General features: G+C 35.8%; 2 protein-coding genes and 1 long non-coding RNA gene across 5 annotated transcripts; all 3 read right to left on the bottom strand.

Annotated features, from left to right (window-relative positions):
* Positions 1–80: 80 nt before the first annotated feature.
* Positions 81–3831, bottom strand: LOC143469542 (RNA-binding protein 39-like). Of its 2 annotated transcripts, XM_076967281.1 has the most exons (5): positions 3260–3831; positions 3020–3067; positions 2820–2867; positions 2333–2402; positions 81–2128 (listed from the first exon to the last, which is right to left on the bottom strand). In XM_076967281.1, exon 5 carries the CDS (start codon positions 2096–2098, stop codon positions 641–643), a length of 1458 nt encoding a protein of 485 aa, XP_076823396.1. In that variant the 5' UTR covers positions 2099–2128; positions 2333–2402; positions 2820–2867; positions 3020–3067; positions 3260–3831; the 3' UTR covers positions 81–640. The 2 variants fall into 2 exon arrangements, with proteins under 2 accessions (XP_076823396.1, XP_076823405.1); XM_076967290.1 differs by having other exon boundaries at positions 2841–2867; positions 3020–3831.
* On the bottom strand, positions 2726–4451 carry LOC143469578 (uncharacterized). Its single transcript, XR_013119144.1, has 4 exons — positions 4425–4451; positions 4143–4257; positions 3819–3884; positions 2726–3322 (listed from the first exon to the last, which is right to left on the bottom strand). It is a non-coding gene; the product is annotated as an uncharacterized LOC143469578 (long non-coding RNA).
* A 2781-nt stretch (positions 4452–7232) lies between these two features.
* On the bottom strand, positions 7233–21823 carry LOC143450750 (uncharacterized). 2 transcript variants are annotated; one of them, XM_076951419.1, is made up of 16 exons: positions 21675–21823; positions 21446–21493; positions 21199–21280; positions 20890–21064; positions 20486–20680; positions 18032–18168; positions 16125–16570; positions 11643–12450; positions 11056–11154; positions 10818–10919; positions 10497–10599; positions 9433–9581; positions 9114–9188; positions 8915–9002; positions 8706–8789; positions 7233–8419 (listed from the first exon to the last, which is right to left on the bottom strand). In XM_076951419.1, exons 1-16 carry the CDS (start codon positions 21692–21694, stop codon positions 8286–8288), a joined length of 2745 nt encoding a protein of 914 aa, XP_076807534.1. In that variant the 5' UTR covers positions 21695–21823; the 3' UTR covers positions 7233–8285. The 2 variants fall into 2 exon arrangements, with proteins under 2 accessions (XP_076807534.1, XP_076807543.1); XM_076951428.1 differs by having other exon boundaries at positions 21450–21493; positions 21675–21779.
* Positions 21824–22293: the final 470 nt, after the last annotated feature.

Here is a 22293-nt window from a genome sequence, read left to right as displayed (position 1 = left end):
ATGCAAACATGCTATTCTATCTTTAGTTCAATACCCTGCATGACAAAGCTATGTTCTGCGCAACTCTTGAGACAAGGGAGTGTTCTAATGAGATTTTTAATTCTGCAAATCAGATTTGGAAAACTGCAGCCAAACAAATGTTTAGAAATTAAAACTCGTATTACTTCCGTTGGAGCACAACAAAAAATAACCACAAATGATAAAACATTGTTATTAGTTGCAAAACTTCTCTTAACCAATTAGATTTTTACGTACTTGATTTTATACGAATTCCATTTAAAAACATACAGTACAGGGATACAACAAAATTCAGGGATGCTGACAAATAAGCTATAAATTTACAAAGCGTCATCAACATAATATGAACTCCTGTTCAATGGAAAAAGATTCTATGTTCATTATGTTTATACAAGCATCAACCAGTATGTAACATACAAAAAAGTATTGTATTATAAAACCAATGTCCAGAATGTCAAAGCTATGGTCTTTAAGATGTTGTGTAAAACCATAGAGGACTAACTTTGAACTCAAGTACTTGAATAAACTCTTAAAACATGGCAGAAAACAAATTATTTACAGGTTCATTTATTACTTCTCAGTCAAGACATGTGTATTTAACACAATTTATGCTGGAAGAGCCTCAACGATTTGTCGGTTTAAGTGGCTGATTTGCATATGCCGCTTCAGGAAACAGGGAATGGTAATTAACAACTGGTACATAAGCAGCAGTAATCATATTTCCTGCAAAGTAACGGCCATGCAAGGCTGACACTGACTTTGCAGCTGCTTCAAGACTGTCACACTTTACGTAAACATTGCCTTGGGACTGTTTATCGACATACACATGAAGTACAATGCCATGACGCTGACACTCTTCAATGACATCATCCTTGATTTCCACATCCCAACCAGTGCCAGATTCTTTGCCGGGATCGAACATATTTGACAGCTGGAAACATGTTGTGGCTATTGGAGGATTAGCTCCTCCTGTTCCTCCTCCTCCAGCTCCGGCATTGGCTGCAGGTGGGCCAGATGGAAGACCTAAACCCATGGACTGCCCAAGCCAAAGTGCTTGCTGGGCAGCTGAAGGAACTTCTAAACCTGTTCCTTCGGCCAGCTTTGCCATAAGCTGAAGACGACCAGTAGTTCCAAGGTCAATGCCAGCACGTTCTACAGCATCGTTATCAAGAAATGATGGCCCATTTGCCAAAGCAGCAAAGGCATTAAAATCAGTAGTGTGTCCAACAGTATTTAACTTGATAGCCTTTCCAGCAATTTCAAACCCATTTAACTGATCCAGTGCTCTTTTGGCATTATCTGCTTCTGCGAAAGTGATGAATGCATATCCCTTTGATACACTCGTGTCAGCATCTTTAATTATTTGTACTTGCTCAATCCTGCCAAATGGAGAAAATATTCCTTTTAACATATCTTCAGTGATATTTTCATGGAGCCCACCAACATATAGCTTAGTTGGGCCCTGAGCTGCTTTCTGCAAAGTTAACTGTGCAGCAGCAACCTTGTTTTTTTCAGACTGAGTGGGTTGAACAACAATTGGCACTCCTAAAATCTTTTGACCTGAGAGACCTAAAGCCAGTGGAATGGATTCTAAATCTTTAAATTCAACATATGCAATACCCTTAGATCTTTTAGAATGCTTGTCCTGAATAAGTTTTACTTCACGAACTTTACCCACAGCCGAAAAAAATTCTTCCAAATCCCTTGTCCGTATTCTCTGGGCAAGTTGCATGCAAAAAACAGTCCTGGCATCACGATCAGGAGGACTAGGTGACCGAGGTTTAGGAGGAGGAGTTGGCGTTTTCGGTTTCCGTTCGCGCTCACGTCTCCTTGGACTCTTGCTTCTTGAAGGACGACGTCGTTTTTCCCTTGAGCGACTTCTTCTGTGATGTCTTGACCGACTTCTATCACGACTTTTGGATCTGGACCTTCTATGATGTCGACGCCTGCTTCGACTGCGGCTTCTGCTACGGCTCTTTTTCCGGGATTTCTTTTCACTTTTGGACTTTTCTTCAGTTTTTTCCGTTTCCTTCTTGAAAGGAGCTTCTAACATTGCTTCAACATCGAGGTCATCCGCCATGTTTTTTGTCACGAAATAATAGTATCAACTCTAGTTAAAGAAACAAGGTAAGTTCTTAAGTGTTTCTTGGAAAGTTTATCGAGTCAAGATGGCAGATGGGTTGAGAGGTTTAAACCACCACAATGATTTCAGTATATACACAAAAAAGCCCTACTGGGGAGAAACAAATAAAAACAAAACCATTACGTGCAGGGTGAGACCTCGTTACAGTATACTGTAAATTTTATAACTTACGATAGCTTCTGTAAGGATGGAATAGCAAAAAAGAGACCAAGACATAGTGGTGCTTCCTCACACCTATATCCTAGTCATAACACAAAACACCAACGGTTATTTATGTTTCAGCTAGTAAAATTACACACTCTGCCAACTCGTTTTACCAACAAAATCCTCACTGTGGCATACACAATTCTAGTCTTCATTACACACAATGTCTTGCGCCCTAGTCAATGGTCACAATATTTTGTTGTTTAATATTACCAGTTAAAGACTAGTGTTTAGCAATAGCTAGAAGTATAATTGGTAATACTGGATACTAACTGCAACAGGCAAAGGCAGCTGAAATCTAGAGAAAGCATCTGAGTTGTACAGTATATAACACATCATGAACTAGTGTGCATTTGTGGGTGTTTTGGAATATACTTTTATATTTTAGGCATTTTAGTCACGAACCATAACGAAGCAAAATTTTAAACATATTTAAAACTAGCTAGATATATACCTATTTTTGCATATTGCACACCTGATAAACTGAATCAAAGAATAGGAACTGCAAAATAAAATATTGATGTAAGCTGAACTCCGAAACTAAACGATTACATTTCTAAGGGTCTCATTGAGATTTATCTACATTACACATAAATGTAGTGGCCAACTGATATTGCATATACAGTTCAGATAAGCATTACTGCGATAAAGTACCAAAATGTGATTCCATTTCCCCATGCATTGGAAGGACAGCATGATAAACTGCAACATGTAATATAGATATGTCAAAACTGATAACAACGAAGCGAAAAGTGGCACATAGTGTAAGCAAATTTAAGAGGTAATAGTCTTAATGAGGCAAATCATAATTAAATAGCACACTTGGTCTTTTTGTAAATAAGTGAGTCATTGCGATTAAGCTAATGCAATTTCATATCTGAATTGAATATATACCATTGTTGCTGCAGATGCAAAATTAGCTTTGTGGGCTGGACACTTGACTTCCTTCACCACGTTCTAACACAATATATGTAAAAATTTTAAATGTAGGCCATGCTAAAATTTAGATGTAACAGCAAAACAGTCAAGATTAGGACTGAGCTTAGAATGGTATCTATTTTAATTTTTAAGTGGCCATCACATGGTTTTGAGAACTGTGCTTTATGTATGTTTTGAAAATTCATATTCACATAAACTTCATATATTGCCAACTTTAAGCTCTCACAATTACTTTGTTGATCTACAGATTGTTAACATAATAGCAGATAAAAATGAGAGGTATTTAGGAAATATTGTCACATGTGGGCTCACTTTGATTCGGAGCAAATTGTTTTACCGAGAAATGTCTTGAAAATCTGTTCAATCTCTCAGCCTAGGATTTACTCATATGGTACCTAATGTATATATACAAGTTAAGCGTAAATTAGGTAAAATCATAAAAGTTCATTGTTCATTGTGATAACCGATTTAATGCTCGATTTGAAAGGAAATGCACATTATCAGGCCAAAATACCCTGCTTTTGTACCCAAAATTTCTTGTGTTGCCATACTTTCCACTGAAGCCCATGCTCAATTTCTGCTGCAAACAGAGCACAATTTCAAGTTACTTTTCAAATTGTTAATGGCTACAAGAATAACCTTAAGTTTACAAATATTTAGGCCAGGAGTAAAAGAATATACACATTTCAGGATTTACGTAGGTAGCTGATAAAGCTATGCATCGTACCGTACCGTACTGATGAACCGTAGCTGTTGTTTGATTTTTAAGAAAATCTGTTATTGCTGTTTGCAAGGAAATATCTAAATTACGGTATATGTTACTAAACATTTAGCATACCACAAACACCATAACGGTGTAGCAAAAACGAAATTAAGAGAGACACAAAGTTGGTGATAAGGCTACTCCTTTCAGCCTTTGAAAGACTTCTAACCTGCAAACAGACGTTTTGCATCTGCAACAATTACAAAATTATGTTAGCAATGATTACAGAAGTATGATATTACTTCATTAGCCTACAGAATTAACTACTCAGCCATTTGGTAATAGCCAAGCCTATAAAAAGCATAGACAAATCATCAATGCACAAGCTGAGGATTATACTCCAGTATTAGGGCCTACCGTATCGTATTGATATTTGCACACTTCCCGCGTTCCGTAGGCCTTGCGCACTTAAGCTATGGGAGAAACCGCTCGTGCCAGCTTCACCTCATAGTGAATTCTTGCACAACGATTTTATTACACAATTTACGGAAACAGTCAAAGACTTCATAAGTCGTAATCGAAACGTCTTCGACGAAGCAATTTTTTTCTTCAACACACGCTTGATTTACGCCATGTTGCTTTACGTCATGATTCTGAGCAAATTGCGCAATCAAGCAAGCAACTAAATGTATCTATAATTTACAACCCAAAACCAAAAATTACATTTAAATTGCCATGTAGATGCAATTTTAGCGGTTCCAGCTACCTAAAACACATCTTAAGTGTGATTAACAATTTTTAAAACACCCTTAAACATTTTTTTAAGTATTTTTTGTTTAAATTTATTTTATCGATCACGTGACTTTTCTGCTCCGAGATTAAATCTTGATTTGAAAAAAAAGCAAAATCAACTATGTCATAAACAATAGACATCACATATTAAGGAAAGATTTCCAGCAGACTGAATATATTTGGTTAAGCTAAGGCATTTTACCTTATACTCGGGGCCGCACTTAGGCCAATCCGAGTGATGTGAGTGAGTTTGGGCTACCGTTACTTAACACCAAAACAAAAATAACCATTTAAGTTTTATTTTGTACAAATTATATTACATTTTACATTTACATTGTATTCTCAAAAAAAGATGTTTTGGTGAAAATTTGTCACGAAGCAAAGCTTTGATAGGAGCTAATTTGCAAAGAGTTGATTTTAGTTTAACTTAACACTATTATTGCATTAATTTATTTAAATCGGCAAAGTGCCCCGCCATCAGTTCTTGCATAGGGACTCTAAGCTGGCTAAGTTCCGCTACTATAATTTAATAGTTAAGTTTTAAAGTCCATATACTGATTGTTCGCCAATCTGGTTAGATGACAGGACATAAAACGAGCTGCTTCTAAGTATAGTTTTCAGTGAACCTTTTTACATGTCTAAGTCTGAGCGAGTCGCGATTGGTCAGCGAAGCGTGGCACGTGCGAGGCACAGTTTCTATTCGCTTGGATACTTATTTACATGAGTAAATCCTGGCGGGTTTCAAAGTGTTTCTAGGATCAACCACAATACAGTAGGCTACAGGCAAACGTAGCCTCAAATATAATAAAATGCTAAAATTCTCAAGTGTGAAGAACAGCGCATTGTTTTCAATAAAGCTAGCTTTCGATTTTTTTGAACAACAAAATGCTCCGAAATAGGGACCTACACCTACGATAAAAAGGCTACAAGATATAGTTATAGTATATCTTCTATAGCAGTGGTTTTCAACCTGGGGTTCGCGACCCGCGGGTGGGTCGTTTGCCTTTTCTCTGGGGGTCGTGAAGACGACAATTAAATACCAACCACTATTACGAGAATGCCAATTCAATAAATGAGTATCTTTTTCAACAGAGCGTTATGTTCATAATTTATGTTGTTTTTAATTATATTTTTTTGAGCTACTGCGCATACACAAATGTATTAGATATGCCTGAATCAAAATTTTTGGAAGAGGGTCGTTAGTTACATTGGGTTGTTGAAATGGGTCACGGTATGAAAAAGGTTGAAAACTACTGTTCTATAGTATACGCCTATCAGACTCCATCTGACAGACAATTTAAACGTTTTGGGGATATTAAAATAATAAGTTCGCATACCAATACACACTTTTTGTTGCGTAGGCCTACTGGTACAAACCATTCTATAGTAATCACTAGGGCAACCAAAAGTCAATATGGTCAATTTTTTTTAACCTGCCCAGAATGTTATCAAACAAGCACAAAACAAATTTCAGCTTTGTACGACGTGTGGTATAGAAGTTATTAGGTCAAATAAAGTCAAAATGTTACGTTAGGGGTCAAAATACGGTCAAATTGTTTCTTTAGGTCTTTTTTTTAGGTCAAAATCTATTAAACTTGTAATTTTGTAACCATTTTGTAATATTATTCTTCCGTTTTTCTCTTTTCTTGTACCGCAAACAATTCCAGTGCCGCAAATTTTACTTAGAACCAAAGCCACAAAGAGAGGGAAGGCTTTTCAGCGCGTTTGGTGACGTCACGATGTGACGGCATTGCATTTGAAACTGCAAGTTGTCAATCTTAATACGCAGAAACGAAAAAAAGTCAACACTAGAAAAGCATTTTGTCATTTTTAAATGCAGCTTTAGATTAGAAAGTTGCTGTAGACAGTGTAGAGATTATCAGTATAGCGTTTTTCAAAATGAGGTCAAAAGTTAAACTTTTTAGGTCAAAATGAGGTCAAAATTTGCAAATTTTAAGGTCAAAATTTAAACTTTTTAGGTCAAAAAACTGGTTGCCCTAGTAATCACTAGTTGATTAACCAGGATTTTCTAAAACGCTTTTTCATAGAAAATCTACAGAAGAAGAAGGGTTTTTCTTTCTCTGTTCACATACGTTTAAGCGACTTCCAAGCTCCGCCTACTTTTTAGCCGAATTAGTAAGTTTTTAGCTGTCATTATTTCATCAGAAAAAATCGAGCGTTCGAAGCTATTTTTCAGTTTGTTGTTAACCTACTGTAACTTAAATGTTATAACATAGTAACCTAACCTATACCTACATTCTAATCTAAATTTAACTCCAATAAAACCTAAAATGGCAAAATCAAACCATTCTCCTAAGTCCTAATCCCCTACCTTTGATAACTGACTGCGTGAACTACTTACGGTGAAATAGTCACTTCGTAGGTTTTTAGGCTTGTACACTTATCTTAGTGCCCCTCTAACGCAAAGTAGTATCTGTTTGAGTTGACAACTTTAATATTCACAATATTTGGCGAGAACTACAACAATTATAAAAGTTTGAATCACATAAATCCTAACAAAAACAAAATCAGCGACGGAAAAGAAAAGTGTCATATGCACAGAAAAGCTATCAATTCGGCATCAAGTATATGTAAATATTTCATTGTAGAAATATACAAAAAACTAACCCAAAAAAATATCAAAAAGTTACTGTGTTAATAAAAATGAGCACAAGTTCATCGGATTAAATACGAAAAGTTAAATACTTAAACCTGAAAATTAAAAAAAATATATCATGTCGCATTCCATTGTTAGGAAAGGCTTTAACTAATCAAACAAGCTACTAGTCTGCAACCTGTACCAAAAACTTCAGAAATACTGACAACGAGAATAGTATAAGACAATGGAATCTATCGCTCACATCAAAAATCTGCAAATCACACAAGTCTATTTTAAAACACCAGCCAGATTTATACAGGTATTCTAAAAATATGCCATTGATTGCCAAATTTTACTCATACGTACCTATATTTGCTATTCAACTCACTTTTTACAAATATGGCTTATCATTAATACTAGCACAATTAATTTCCAGCTAACACAAAAACTTTTGGGGGATTCTGATAGCGAAGTCAGCTCATAGCACTGAGTAAAAAGGGTCAAGTCATAAGAAGGCGAAAATGCAGCATACAATCAAGCACAGCTCGCGAAGTACACACAGTGAAATTTCCGAACTCTTTTTGATACCTGCACACTTTGCAGCAATCAAAGAGCTTTTGATATATATCGGAGGATAATAAATTTTAGACATGTTCTCAAACTTCGTGTAAGACGCATCCTTCAAATGAAAGTGTTTAGAAATTTGAGGTATTTCTTTTTAGTCTTCACATTTGCTCGGAATACCTTTCTCCAGTAGGCCTACGTGACCAGAAGCGATCGTTACAGACAGAATAAACATTTACAACAAAATTACGTTATGTAAAGAATAAATTAAGCGAATTAATAAGCTGCTGTTGAAGTAAGACAATGCCCAAGGTTGAACCGGTTTACTCGCACGCCAATTTGCTGTCAAAACTGGATAAAGCGATTGCAAATGCCTGCACGGCGTTCATTGGGTAATTGTAGTCCAGTGTGAATACGTCGTTTTCGACCTTGCCAAATTGCATGACGATGTATTCCGCTGCAATTTGAAATACAAAAATTTACATAGATAGATACTACATTGTATTATAGATCGACAGAGCTATATAAAAAAATATAGATACGTAGATCTGCTATTCAATAGTTTACAAATCATTAGGTATATAACTTATAAGTAACATTGGGTTAATCTGACAAAAAAACGGTCACAGGCTAATTGTTATTCAATTCAAAACAATCGATGATGTATTAACAATCATGCAACTTTAAGTGAAATGACGATGACAATGTCTATGAACAGTATTTTACATGGTGAGCCAACTTACGATCGCTTTGGTGAATTATTTGAAAATTTTTGATTGACGCTTGCGTGACACGACCCCGAAAGTTTAACACGTATGATTGAGTGTCTGGGGAAAAAAGTATTTTAGGTTCATTTATAACAACTTCGACCATACATACTTTAACAAAATTAATACAAATAAAATTAGTAATCTTGTAAAATTGGAAGCTGTTGTCCTAAATTTAATTCTACCTTCGTTCCAGACCGGAGTCTTGTTTGATAATTCGATCAAATTTTCCATGTTCTTATTTTGCCATCTTGACAATATGCTTTCCCTTTCCTGTGCATAAAAACATCTTTGATTGAGAAGTCGAAACTACTCACTTAATGTAGACTTAAAACTGTTTTAGTTACCATCAACCAATAAAGATAAAAAAGTCCGTGTGCTTACGTGTATTGGCTTGAATTTCACTCGCTCGTGTGACACGTTCATACCGGGGATTACAACCGTCATTTTTCTTGGACCCTGAAGTAATTTCAAAAGCATGTCATACAAAAAATTGTGGTAGGAAATGGATTACAAATAAGCATTATTTGATCGTACTTGGACCTTTCGCAACATGCCAGAAATTAAAACGGTTGAGAAATAGCAAAACTATATTTTAACCCAAAGTGAGTGACTATACTGTAAAAGCGATGCTGTATATCAACTGCGACTACACGACTAACAGTTCAAACATTCCTTGTTAATAATCCTCAAAAACCTATACCTTAAAACCGAGAACGTTTGTTTCGTAGCAAATGGCTGCGAGATCTTCACGCAGATTACTTCGGTCAAGTTCAAGTTCGGTGTCTCCCCATTTCTTTCCATTGTCGAACACCGTAAATTTCGTTCCCATCATATTCGAACGGAGTTTGCCTGAGAAGCAACATATCGGATAAACTTAGAAAGGCAGGTGCGATAAAAGCCGTAGTTTTGAGAAAGAGACCTGCGTACGTAGCATTTGTTATGTGTGAGTACAGTTACAATGCCATTGAATTCACTGCCCAATATAGATTTGCAGTGAAAGATATTTCACTATCAAAATGGATATAATAACGAAAATTTTCCTGAGCAGAACGACCGAACCAAATGACGTTCGACCACATAAATTAATCATGAGGTAACTTGCCGGTAACAATTACAGTATTTCGCGGAATTAGAGTACAATTATCGTAGCAAGAATCATATGTTATCGCTACGAGGGCATCGGCAATGGGATGGCTTTGGTCCTTGTAGTCTAAATACTTCTTGAAATCTATCTATCCTGGTATAGTTGAAAACTAGCAAGTAGCAACTCCGATTAGGCAGTCCCTTTTTTGTCGGTTGCTACATTTCTTTTACGATTGAAGTTGACGTCGTGTACAATGATATGGTCATGTAAATAATTAATTCATATAAGCGGATACACTTGAGCCAACAGGAATTTATTAAGTTAGCACCGCGCACGTATTGTCTTTAACGCCAGGAGAATCTTCTCCGATTAAAAGTGACAAAAATTAGAGGAAATGAATGACGAAATGCTAAAGAGGCGTCATACTGAATATTTTTAAACGTATGGCAATTGATTACTACAGGTGTAACATCTTCAATAGTGCTGCCGAGCTTACGCAGTAGTCGCAATACTTGAATTTCTTATTTGTGACTGTAAATAGGCTGTGAAATACAGTTCATGGGGTGTCCGAGTATAGCTTGAACTAAACCACAGAAAAAAAATCGCTCATCTTATGTTATTTATTCAATATTTATAGAATAAACCTCAATCAATTAAGTCTCAAAATAAATTGAACTAACCAATGTAAGACTCTCCTTCCCTTGACAAGTCTGTCGCGTCAACGGAAATGAGATAATTGGACGTTTTGCTTCGTTTCCGCTTTCGTCCGGCCAGGATGAAAATCTGGCAAATCACAAATCATTTTTTATTAATTGTTACAAAAACTAGGTCAACAACATCAGCTTTTGTAATAAAGATTGTTAGAAACATGACATAACATTATTCAGCAATAAATAAAATTCCCTGACAGCAGCAGGTGTAATTGCAGCCTATATTAGGGCATTACGTATTACTTAAAGTCAAGTGTAAAAAGAGATGGTGAACGAGTTTCAAGAGCTCACCTTTTTCCCATCATCCCTCTCGTAATGCAGAAAATAAGTGGGAAAAGCATGTCGATCTATTCCTTTTTTGTCGCGAGTAATTCGACATTTGATTGTATAACCCTGAAATTAGATGCAAATAAAAGCATACTACTGTCAAATAAACATTTTTATTGATATATATATCAGCAAATATCAACTATCTTTATTATATCAAATCAAACATTGTATGACGTTAATATCGAAAAGTGACAATAACCTGCGGCGCAGGCTGCATGCAGAAATTTTCTAAATCGTCAATATCCATTCCGGGAAGAACATATCGACCTCCGCTACTCCCAGGTCGATTTTCCACGTCCTGTATTATTTGAAAATTATTAAACTATGTTTTCCAGTGTGGATGTTGGGTATACATTTGACAACAACAAATAATTTTCGAAGCTATGCTCTTTATGATGCATGATACTATAAATCCACAACGACATCAGCAAGAAATTTCTACAAATTTATTTCTGTGTTAGATTAGTTTTATTTAAAAAACGCGGTTTACTACATAATTTAATACTAATTGTATTAATAATTTATTTAAAACAAAAACAGAGAATCAGATAAGTTTGGGAGCCCACTGGTTAGTAAATGGTGTGAAAACAACACTACAACGTAAGGTAGACACACACACAAACCTTATTCGTTTACATCAATAGAACTTTAGTCTTAAACGAAAACTGCCTCACTTTGCAAATAAACTGAAATATTCATACACAGAGCAACGAGCTTTCCCTATAAGAACTAGCTTAAGCTGCAAAGATACTTTAATCCTGTCACTTGCTGTGACAATACCTGTACCTTTATAGAGGCGACTTTGTTGTGGGGAAGAGCGGACAATGCGGAAAGAACTTCGTTTTCCTTAAGAATGATATCTGTGAAAGATAAACGCCCGCCATGGGAGCAAGCGCGGTCTAATCGATTGCGTTGATTTTCCAAGTGTTCGCGGTTAACTTCGCGTCGATATTCTGAAATCAGATCTTCGATCGTTTTCAAAAGACTGGAAAGTGATTCTCGTGAAGACAAAATTGATTGGACCACATTGGACGCGGCGCGGTAACTGAACTCGGCCAGGCGATAACGCGATGATGACGTGACCGTAGTTCTGCTCAGGATGTGGCGTCCTCGGCTAATTACGTCATTGAGCTGGACGCACAACTCGGACATGAGATCCCAGTCTTGTAAATTAGCTCCATTTGCATCCGACTCCGAGTCCGTTGAGGAAGACTCCGTAGTGGCTACGGATGGCTGAGAGGAGCAAGGCTTGTGTTTGGGATCCATCACCTGGACTCGACCTACCTGACCAATTTGGGCGAACAACAGTTCATCTCCCAAAACTTTAACTGATGCTGACTGTTGGTCCAAGTTTTTATTCAAAATCCTGCACTGCATTCTAGTTAATACAGACTTCATCTTGACCAAAATCCACCAAACTTCATCGTTTGGATTTTGGCCCTCATTCATCTTGGCTGTTTGAACGCAAGTCTGCGGTACAGCTGAAAAATGTTCTTTCTTATCTGTTTTCTTGGTAACCTCTCCATCCGATTCCTGTATGCTGGACACATTCAATTCGTCTACCGCTTGTTGAACTGTCTTTCGCTTTGGGTAACTATAAACAAAAGTTACTCAATTAAAATTGAACTGATACACAACCTTCCACTTAAAAAACGTGTTACTTATGATGTATTGCCTGAACGCATAATTACAGCATTGTTGCGTCACTATACCTTCGAGTGTTGGCATGCCAGCAAGGATTTAAACACTGAGTGTCACTAATGAGCAATAATACATTTTACTGCAGCACTTCTACAGAGAAATGCACCAAGAGTGTGTTTGTGCTTCCAGAAAGCTAATTTGCGCTTGCGGTATAATGCGATTCAGAGTTCCAAGCACTTTTAAGTAAATGATTTATTGAGTTATCTTGATTATTTATCGTTTCCAAAACAAGTGGTCGTTATGACAGACGCTGTATTTAAGAGCGTGCAAATTAGGGAGCAGTTACTTTATCAAAAAGTAAATTTAACGAGTGTTCTTCTTAAGGCATAAGTCATCTGACATGGCCTCTTGTTTAAATGCTAAGCATTTTACGACAGCCTATGAATCAAACGGCAAACATAGCACAAATCGAACATAACTAGACGAAAAAAAAATCGAAAAAAGCAAAAGATCTTGTTATTTTCTGAGCGTTTTCACTGTAAAAACATGACCTTTCTTGCTCTGTTATCTCATCCAAAAACACGCGCCTCTAAATGCACAGGCTGTTAGACACGAGGCACGTTGATTCGGACAATGTACACAACCACAACAAGAGCATTCCAAAACAATTTATCGTCAAAGCTTGGAGTAATGATTTCTATGTAATCACATAGCTTCGAGTATTAATCGAACGGATCGACGGGCAGTGCGCAATGACCGATTTCGCAACGAAGTAAATAAGCACTAAGCCTATCGTTACGGATCATAATAAAATGCCATATGGCGCTACTTGAACAACCTCATTTAACAAATGGCCAACAACACCCGCCATGCCAAAATCATAACCAACCGTTCGACATGACCGGGTTTAAACTAAATAAGCCCAGCAAAAATATGCAGCAGCGCAGTGGAGCGAAAGTTCGCATCTTGATTAGATGAAACATGCTTGCAGCCCATGCCAGGATAGACTTTTGTATTATCAAATGCTCTGCCAACTCATCAAAGAATAAAGTTTAAGATTAGACATTCGCAATCAAGATCCAGATTAAGATTAAATAACAAAATTGGGTCACTACTTTGGCACGACCGATATAATTTATTTATATATGCTATCGCTTTTGGGGACGGGTTACGCCAAGCCTTGACTTCTAGTAAACAGAGTCAATAGAGTCTACATCCAGGCAAGCGTCATTACGCTTTTGTCACAATATCAAGCTGGTTTTTAAGGAGCCACTTTAAATTGTTTCTCTTTACTTTACAGTAGAATGTTTTGGATTGAATCCGCGCTGAACAAGGCCTACTTCTCAGCAAGCCGCGAAGATACGAATTGGATGGCTGGCAGGTTAGGTTCCCTTGCGACCAAGGTTAAATTGCCCAAAAAATTTCTGTAAATTCATAAAAGCCACAAGCACACATCTAAGAATAATTCAAAAACACAAGGTCCATGCAGTTTCATTAACGTCGTTCGTACCACACGTACAGGTGTGTTAACATAACAAGATCGATCAAACACAATGAAAATGTATATCGACCAGATGGTTATGACATAACGAAGAAGAGAATTAAAGAAACATCCGAAAACTCTAAGAAAAATAAATTCCGTTTTGTTAAAGACAACTTAATTTTTGAGTTGTTTTTAATATAAAGGAAGTTTCAGCTGGAAAACATATTACAAGTTTACAAATTATAACAACCTGTTGAAACAATAATTAGGTTGAATATTATCACTGTTATGAAATACTAGTTCTTCTATAAGCTTCTATATGGAAAAGAGGCAAGAAACAATGTTTTTTTAAATCAATTCAGCAATGTCGGTACATGATTTATACCATGTCAAAATGTGCTAAAAATATGAGATAGTCACGCGGTCCTATGGAAATAGTGTTAAAGAGACGACATATTGGGCAAGTCCGTACTTATACCATAAGGAATCCCTCTCCCTTTTAAATATTTGTCTTTACCGAGAGGATTATGTAATCTCCTTTTGAATCATCACACACTTGAGCGTGCGTGCACTGAACACTTAAAATCTAAAGTTTCTAAACAACCTTCAAGCTCACTACAAAAGGGTATCTACTGCCGATTGTTCTATTGATCTTGGCGATTTTTACATTATGGATGGATTGATTGCTGCTTGTAAGCATTCTGGCAGATGCATGAAAACATTAGTTGATTCCATATTCCAGTGTTATCATTGTCAATATAATATCATAAATCACATAGTAATCTAGCAACGTTTAAAGTTATAGCAAAATTAAAGCTAAAAATCGGCAAATAGTGATTCTTTTTAGTAAGAGTAGAATATTTTAGTGTGTTTCCGTATAAGGCGAATGAAGGGCACTTAATCTTCGTCAAACGAAAGCTTTGGTAGACACACCATAACAACCACACCTTAAAAATCGGTAAAGGGCATGACCGCGCAATACTAAGTTTATGTACAAGTAGGCGCGATCGGACATTTTGCTGGCCTTGTGGAAAAACGCTGTAGCATGATTTGGCGATTTCACATGTACGGTTATAAAAGGACTGGGCAAATCAAATTTCGTTTGCGTCATCGTAAATGACGACACGGACAATAAAACGAACCAGTAACCCAACAAAGCGGCTACCAACTCCTTTGAAAATAGACAAAGGCGACGGACGTATACATTAGCCCGGACTAAAACGAAAGTAGGGCAGGGCCTATTCGAACCTTCGATAACCGTCGTAACGTCTCGAACAGTTTACCACACAAACCAGTTTATGACTCTTACAAATTAACTAGAAAACCTACAATGCTTCAAGACCATTCAAGCAGTTTGCCATGCTTACAGGTACTGAGCTGTAACGCTTAATTACAAAAAATAAGTAAAATTTCGTTCAACCGTGTAATATTCGAAAAGGTTAAATAATGAGAGTTCATTTTTGCTGAAAAAGAAATGGCAACGGTAACTGTGAAAACCGTATTCAAAATATTGGAGACGATGAGCGTATTGACCTGCGTGTTGCGTAATTACAAAAGCTCCTACTTTCAGCATGTTTCAATATACCGTGTGATAAGTGCGAAAGGCACTGAAATTGAAAAAAGAACAAGAGCTCTATTCATTTTGTTAGAGTCAATTATTTATGGCTACGATGACGTCGAGTGGCCGGCATAACAACGCTATGAATTATTGATTTTTGGATAATACATTTGTAAAATAAGGTTCGCTACAAGTCGTCATGTAATCGGCGGCAGGACAATTACTGGTAATCAGCCGTCTGAAGAAAAGCCCTTAGAACGTGACATGTTTATGGCCTACCTATTTTTTCGATGAATGCACGTTTTGTTTTACCGGTTTAGTTTAACTAATAGTTGTCGAAACAAGTTTCTAAGGCCATTGCTTTCAACACTGCTGCAGCAAAAATAATGAATTCCATTGTTTTTCCAAACGACTTAGTTCTCATATTTTCCTCTTTTAAAATAACACACGCTTGTCGGTCTATTCTATACAGTCGTTTAAATGTGTTTCATGTTTCAAACAAGACACCAGACACTATTAAGAAACTCAATACCTTTAGTAAGGCCAAAACTGAATCCTTAATAATTAATTAAAATAACAGGATTACCTCATCTGAGCTCTGCAACCTCCTACTTCGTCTCTGGCTCCCTCTGATTCCGCTAATGCTTTTTCAACAGTATTATACTCTTCAATTACTTCAGGATCACTTACTATTTCTACATCCTCAACAGGAGTGCTGTAGCTTATGTTCAGTGATTCTACATCAGTCAGGTAGGAGTGCTGACACTCCTCCTCTGTAGAAGCTGTCAAATCAGCCCCTACCCAGCTGTCTCTTTTAACCATCTTGTTTCTTGATCCTGCTCGAATCGTGGATGAGATGCTAACTCCACCATGATCTTCGTCACCTGCGTCATCCTTGAGCACTGCACAGTAGGAGGTGTTTATTGTCTCAACTACATCTTCTCGTGACTTTCCCGACATTTCATTACATGCTTTTGAATCTCTTATAGTACCTTTGCATTTTTCGGGTTTTACCACTGTGCTCTTTGAAAACTAAAATCATTATAAAAACAATCAAGTTTTATGATTAGTTAAATGCAATAGATTACAGTTTGTGTGTCAGAACTGAGTTGTTTTCGGGTAATGATTGGTACACAGGTCATCACAATACAACTGCATGTGGTGTTGATACAGAATGTAAATATGGCTTTAAAAAAATGACAAAAAAAGCTAATTACTGGTACATATGGTGCAGTATTAGGGCAGCTGGGACGGTTAAAGTCATAATTCCTCATAACAGAATATTGATAACCAGTAAACATGTATATTCGCTAACCTTAGTTTGATAGCCTTTTATATCACATAGTCAATCAATCACAGTCCCAAGCTTACAAAGATCTACAGCTACAGAATTATTATAATAACCACTAACGTACAACAAAATCCATAAACCACTTAACGTTTTTAGTTCACTGCAAGAAAACCCAGATGAGTCAACCCAATGGCCAATGCTACCTAAACCTTACATCTAATGGCAGAATGGTAGATGTAGTGTTTTGAACCTGGCATGGCACAAAATCGTCTTCAAAACCCATCACAACAAAGGCATCTTCTTGTTCTTGCGTATCAATTGCTGGTTTGTTTGTGATAAAGTCATAAACAGGTGTAGGAGAAAATATAAAATTTTTCAAACGCTCGTAACCATCAGCAGGAGGTGATGTATGAAATTTCTCCGGAGACCTTTTTTCATTACTGAAAACAGGTGGAGGCAGTTTGGCCATCCAGCTGAATTTTCGGGCCTTCAATACACAAAAAACTTGTGAAGAAAAACAATGAAGTAAGATTACATCAAAAAACAGATTGGACAAGGATATGTCAACGCTATTTGACAAATAAGACTGTTCTTCAAACAATAGCCTCATGACTGAAAAGTATACATGTCAAATCGAGCATATTCCATTCATCAAATTGTAAACATTCAATCAAGGAAAACCAAAAACGTGACTGAACAAGTATCATCGTAACAGTTATTGGTTAAAAGGAGTCACCACATTTCTTATGACAATGGATATGAAATGTCAGCTTTGGATGTCAATGAAAATAAATAAATCACAGACGTTTATGATTTACCAAAGTGAGGGGCTTTCAAGGCACTCATACATAAGTCAAGGACATGCTTCGACAGGTTTGACATACAATCAAGTGAGTAATAAAAACCAAAAAACAAGACTTATTCGCTATCTAACAACCAATACCATAGGCTCCATGGAAGTGAAATACTCTATGAAAGTAAAACTGAGAACAGAAAGAAAATATAACTAATCTATAACAAGAATAGCAAATATACTTTATTAATAAAATTTACGGTCATATCAACTTTTTGTGAAATGATCCATTGTGAAATCACAAACAACATGACCCATTAGGCAGGAAAGGTACATAATTAAGCTTTCAGAGCACAACGAAATTTGAAAAAATAATCATTAATAGCCAGCTAATTTTTCAGATACTTACGTCTAATTTGGCAGATCCCGGTCGTTTTCCTCCTGCAAGAGATCGAGCTGTTGGAGGACGAGGAGCAACAGCCATCAATCCTGCTTCAGCCTCTTCTTCTTCAGAATCAACATCAAAATCTGCACTTTGTGCCATTCCTAATAAAACAGAGTAATTCAGCCCCACACAATGCTAACTGATGTTTTCATAATACTGTAGCTTTCGCTTAAGTGAAACAAAATATCTATCACGATGAACTGGTACTACACTCAAATTTCACAACCTGCTATGCATAAACTTGTTATAATTGTATATAAATATATGTAATTGCATTGTTCCATATTTGTCACTACAAATGATTTTAAAAAGTTATCTATTATAAAAGTTTTACTAGTATATATAACAGCTAAAACACCTATCTAAGGATTTTAGCAAACATATACGACAGTGTGTAAGTACTGCTAAACACACATGTACTTCTAAATTATATACTTGTAAAGTTCATTTTATACAGAAACAAAACTATTTATAAAATTCTTAATAATTCATTAATAAGGTAAAGTATATAACAAAGATTAGGTATATGTTATGTAACAAATACCAGTTATGAATTTTACATAAATTAGTGCTTCTCAAACCCTTGATAGTAAACCAAACTTGGGTCATCAAGTGATTTTGTTGGGTCAATGGTTGTAACATGAGTAAACCGTAAGTCACGTTTCATGAGTTAAATGTTTGTGAGTAATACTCTGAATTTACAATTTCTAATGAAGGGTTTCTTAATATAAAAATTAAATGTACATGGTGCATTGCTGGTATCAAGGATGACACTATATGGTCTTGGCGAGCAGCTGCACTCCGATTTTTTAAATGGTTGTTTAAGTTGGCAGTTTATATATTTTTACAAATTGTCTTGTAGCTACAAATGACAATTCACTTTAGAAATGTTAACGCAATATGGGTCACTATGCTTTTTTACACTTAAAATTTCAGTAGCAGTTGAAAAGACTTAAAAAGCACTGTGTTAAATAAAAATCTATTTTGATAAAATAACTAAATTAAGGTTTATATTTTATTAAGTTATTGCTGTTTTAATTCGTTTATGTCATTTATTAAATTTGACAGTTTTAATTTAATTTGTTTGGTTGTAAGAATTTAAGCTAAATTTTCCTCCCAACAAAAAACAGTCATAATTAGGGTTCATAAACCAACGCATTAGTGCCAGAGTAGGAATCACAAAAACGACAACAAATAGAATGCAAAATATACAGCAGAAAACAGTAAGTTATCTGCATATATATATATAATGACATGTGATATATAATGATATATAATGTACTACTGTATTGGAAATTTACAATGGAGACCAAATGGTAATTCGATCCCCTATTATTATACTCTTTGAAACTACAAAACAATTCTTTTAAAAGGTATCATATGATGTGTATGATAACACCAGAGCAAACATGAAATCACCCAGGTAGCATTTTCATTTGTCAACACCAACTACAATGTAAAGCTGGGCTGAGTAAATAACATCCTGTCACAAATTTTCAACCCTGAAGCAATTGTTCTATATTGAAAGACAACAACGAATACGCATTACTTTCAGTCTAAAATGACTCACACAGCTTGTGGAATAAGCCAAATGAAAAACAAAGGAACACCTTGTTAAATTGCTTACAAAAAATATTTGAAACTATCTAATAACATGACAACACTCACAAACAAACTAAAAACATATATTTATGGTTCAAAATATGAACAATTGAAAAGAAAGCTAATAAAGAATGAAAGTTCCTGGACAAAACATATGGAGCTAAATAACCCACAAAAATTACCCAAAGGCTCCACAAGTGTTTCCCAGCATTGCGGTACAACAGTAGGATCAGACTGGGGCAAATTATCAGAGTCATTTGTATTAAATAATGACCTTATACTCCAAACAGAGCACTTTCCTTTGATTTTCTTTTCACAGTTTTCTAATAGTAATCATAAACAACACGCAAAAGTAAAAATTTGAAATAATATTTCTTGATCATGACCTGAATGGATACATTTTGTATACATAATGAATCTAATACTAATCTAATATGAGCAACAGACAAACTAATAGTATTTACTTGCAGGATTTAGAACAGCTTTAAGCAAATCACTACATTGGCGTCTGCAATTTTTACCAATTGGGGCTTTAAATAATAAGGAAACACAAACAGGAAATAATAAGGAAATAATAATCACAGATTATATTAATTGCAATGGAAGAAATTGTAACCTAAAGTAACAAACATAGAAAACACAGACATTATATACATGAAGTGCCAAATAGCAAAATACTATTAAACATTTCCTAACCATAACAAATTGACTTGTTATAAAAAGGAAAATAAACTCACAGTAAGTAAATTTCATACAATTAAAACAGCCAATTATTTTACAATAAAAAGGCCATAGAATTTTAACAAACAGACTCACCTAACTGAGCCATTTTACGTTGGGTGTCAGTTGGTCGAGAAGGAATTACATCAGGTGTTTCATCAACCGGCAGTGACTCAACGGCTGGCTTCGATGGACGATTTTCAACTGTATTGTATGAGTTTCCACTTGGCACAACATTGATCATGGTGATATTTTGTTCTTCATTATCGAGAGTGGGATTATCATAGGCCGCTGTAACAAAAAATACCAAAATATTTCATAACTTCTGATACAGTAAGGCAGGCATTTAATCTAAAATCATCGTGTTTAACAATATATAAAATACTATTACTTGTTCTCAACTCTCTTAAACAAAATATCATAAACTGTATGAAGCTAAATTATCACTTGGCACACAATACAGTATCTTTACTAGCATTCTACCAAATCCACTAAAATACCGTGATTGTATTTGTTGTTGGTGTTATGACTTTCAACAAGAGGTAATGCTTCATCTCTTCTAGAGGCCGTAGATGGACGTGATTTTCCACCTGACCCAATACGTGGGGCATCGGTGGATATAAGCATCGATGATTCCTGCTTTTTGCGCCTTTGCCGCTGTTCTTCACGTTGTTTCTAGAATAAAACACATTGGTTTGCTTTAGACAGCTAATAATACTATCACAATGTATAGTAGATATCAAATGTAGATCAGAAATTAACTAAAAGATGCTGAAAGGTTACTCAAGATCTGATTTTAGCGTACTTACCTGTCTTTCAATTTTTTGATCTCGAATACTTCTAATACTAACAGCAGACATCGACCTTGTCACTTCCTCATCATCCATTATGCTATCAAAGAAACAAATTTCTATATTCACATGCAGTAAGTATATATATAAATGTTTTGTTCTTGATTAGAAGTAAATTGCTCAAAGTACATTAATTAAATTATTATGTATATACCTTTATATATGTCACCTATCATTAAACACTATAATAATGTTATTTGTATACCTGCCTGGAGGGCTTGATGGACTATTCCAATGCTCTTGGCTGGGTTTTCTACCAAACAAAAACGTTAATTGTGCAAGAATTCTTTTCTATAGATAAAACAAAAATATAGCAAACAAAATAAATAATGACATCTTAATATACAAACAATTATGGTAGTACGCCACGTCTATCATCATACACAACTCAAAGGCCTATGCTACGGAATGCACAACTTAAACAACCAGGTTACCTGTCTAATCCAGCATACATTACACCTTACGTAGTACGGGTCAGAAAAATATAAAAAATTGCCTCTAACTCTCTATGGCAGTAATAAAACCTAACTGAAAATATAGAGTAATTTTGGATGAATACCCTGGAATATATGAGAAAAAGCTTATGAAGGTTACTATGAAGTTTATCCTGTGAAGTTAGTTACATGTACATTATACAATCCTCCACACTCTATTATGATTTATAAATGCGGTAACTCAGCTATAACTCCAGCCAAGCCTTTACAAGATGGCGGCTATGCTACGCCTGGGGACAGATTGACCTATCATGTAGCGTTATTGTTATTTGTATCTGTAACAACTGAACTTATATAGTGGGTCTAGTGCAGAAGTGCACAACCACAGGATGCATTTGTATACTAGACCCCAGCTATTCAAATTATGACGTCGTGTGGTTGTGCACTTCAGCACTAAACTCGATATAGTTTTTCCACTTTTTTCACTATTTCTGTATGAACCAGTGCTTCTTTCGTGTTCCACTTTTACCATCATTTTCCATGATTTTACAAAATATAAGTCAGGGAGACTGTGGCTACCATCTAATAGCCTGATTAAATGGCTGTCAAGTGTCAGGCA

The sequence above is a fragment of the Clavelina lepadiformis genome, chromosome 1, assembly GCF_947623445.1.
Source record: "Clavelina lepadiformis chromosome 1, kaClaLepa1.1, whole genome shotgun sequence".
Lineage (NCBI taxonomy): Eukaryota > Metazoa > Chordata > Ascidiacea > Aplousobranchia > Clavelinidae > Clavelina > Clavelina lepadiformis.
Note: the sequence above shows the minus strand (reverse complement) of the source record. Positions and strands in the feature narration are given on the sequence as shown.

What these genes read in the sequence shown, in the direction of transcription:
- LOC143469542 (XM_076967290.1), bottom strand. Translation starts at nt 2,098, where the DNA reads ATGGCGGATGACCTCGATGTTGAAGCAATGTTAGAAGCTCCTTTCAAG.
- LOC143450750 (XM_076951419.1), bottom strand. Translation starts at nt 21,694, where the DNA reads ATGTATGCTGGATTAGACAG. An exon ending in CAACAACAAATACAATCACG is followed by an intron (nt 20,681 to 20,889) that starts GTATTTTAGTGG and finishes TTTTTGTTACAG; the next exon opens with CGGCCTATGATAATCCCACT. An exon ending in AGAGGGATGATGGGAAAAAG is followed by an intron (nt 10,600 to 10,817) that starts GTGAGCTCTTGA and finishes GTGATTTGCCAG; the next exon opens with ATTTTCATCCTGGCCGGACG.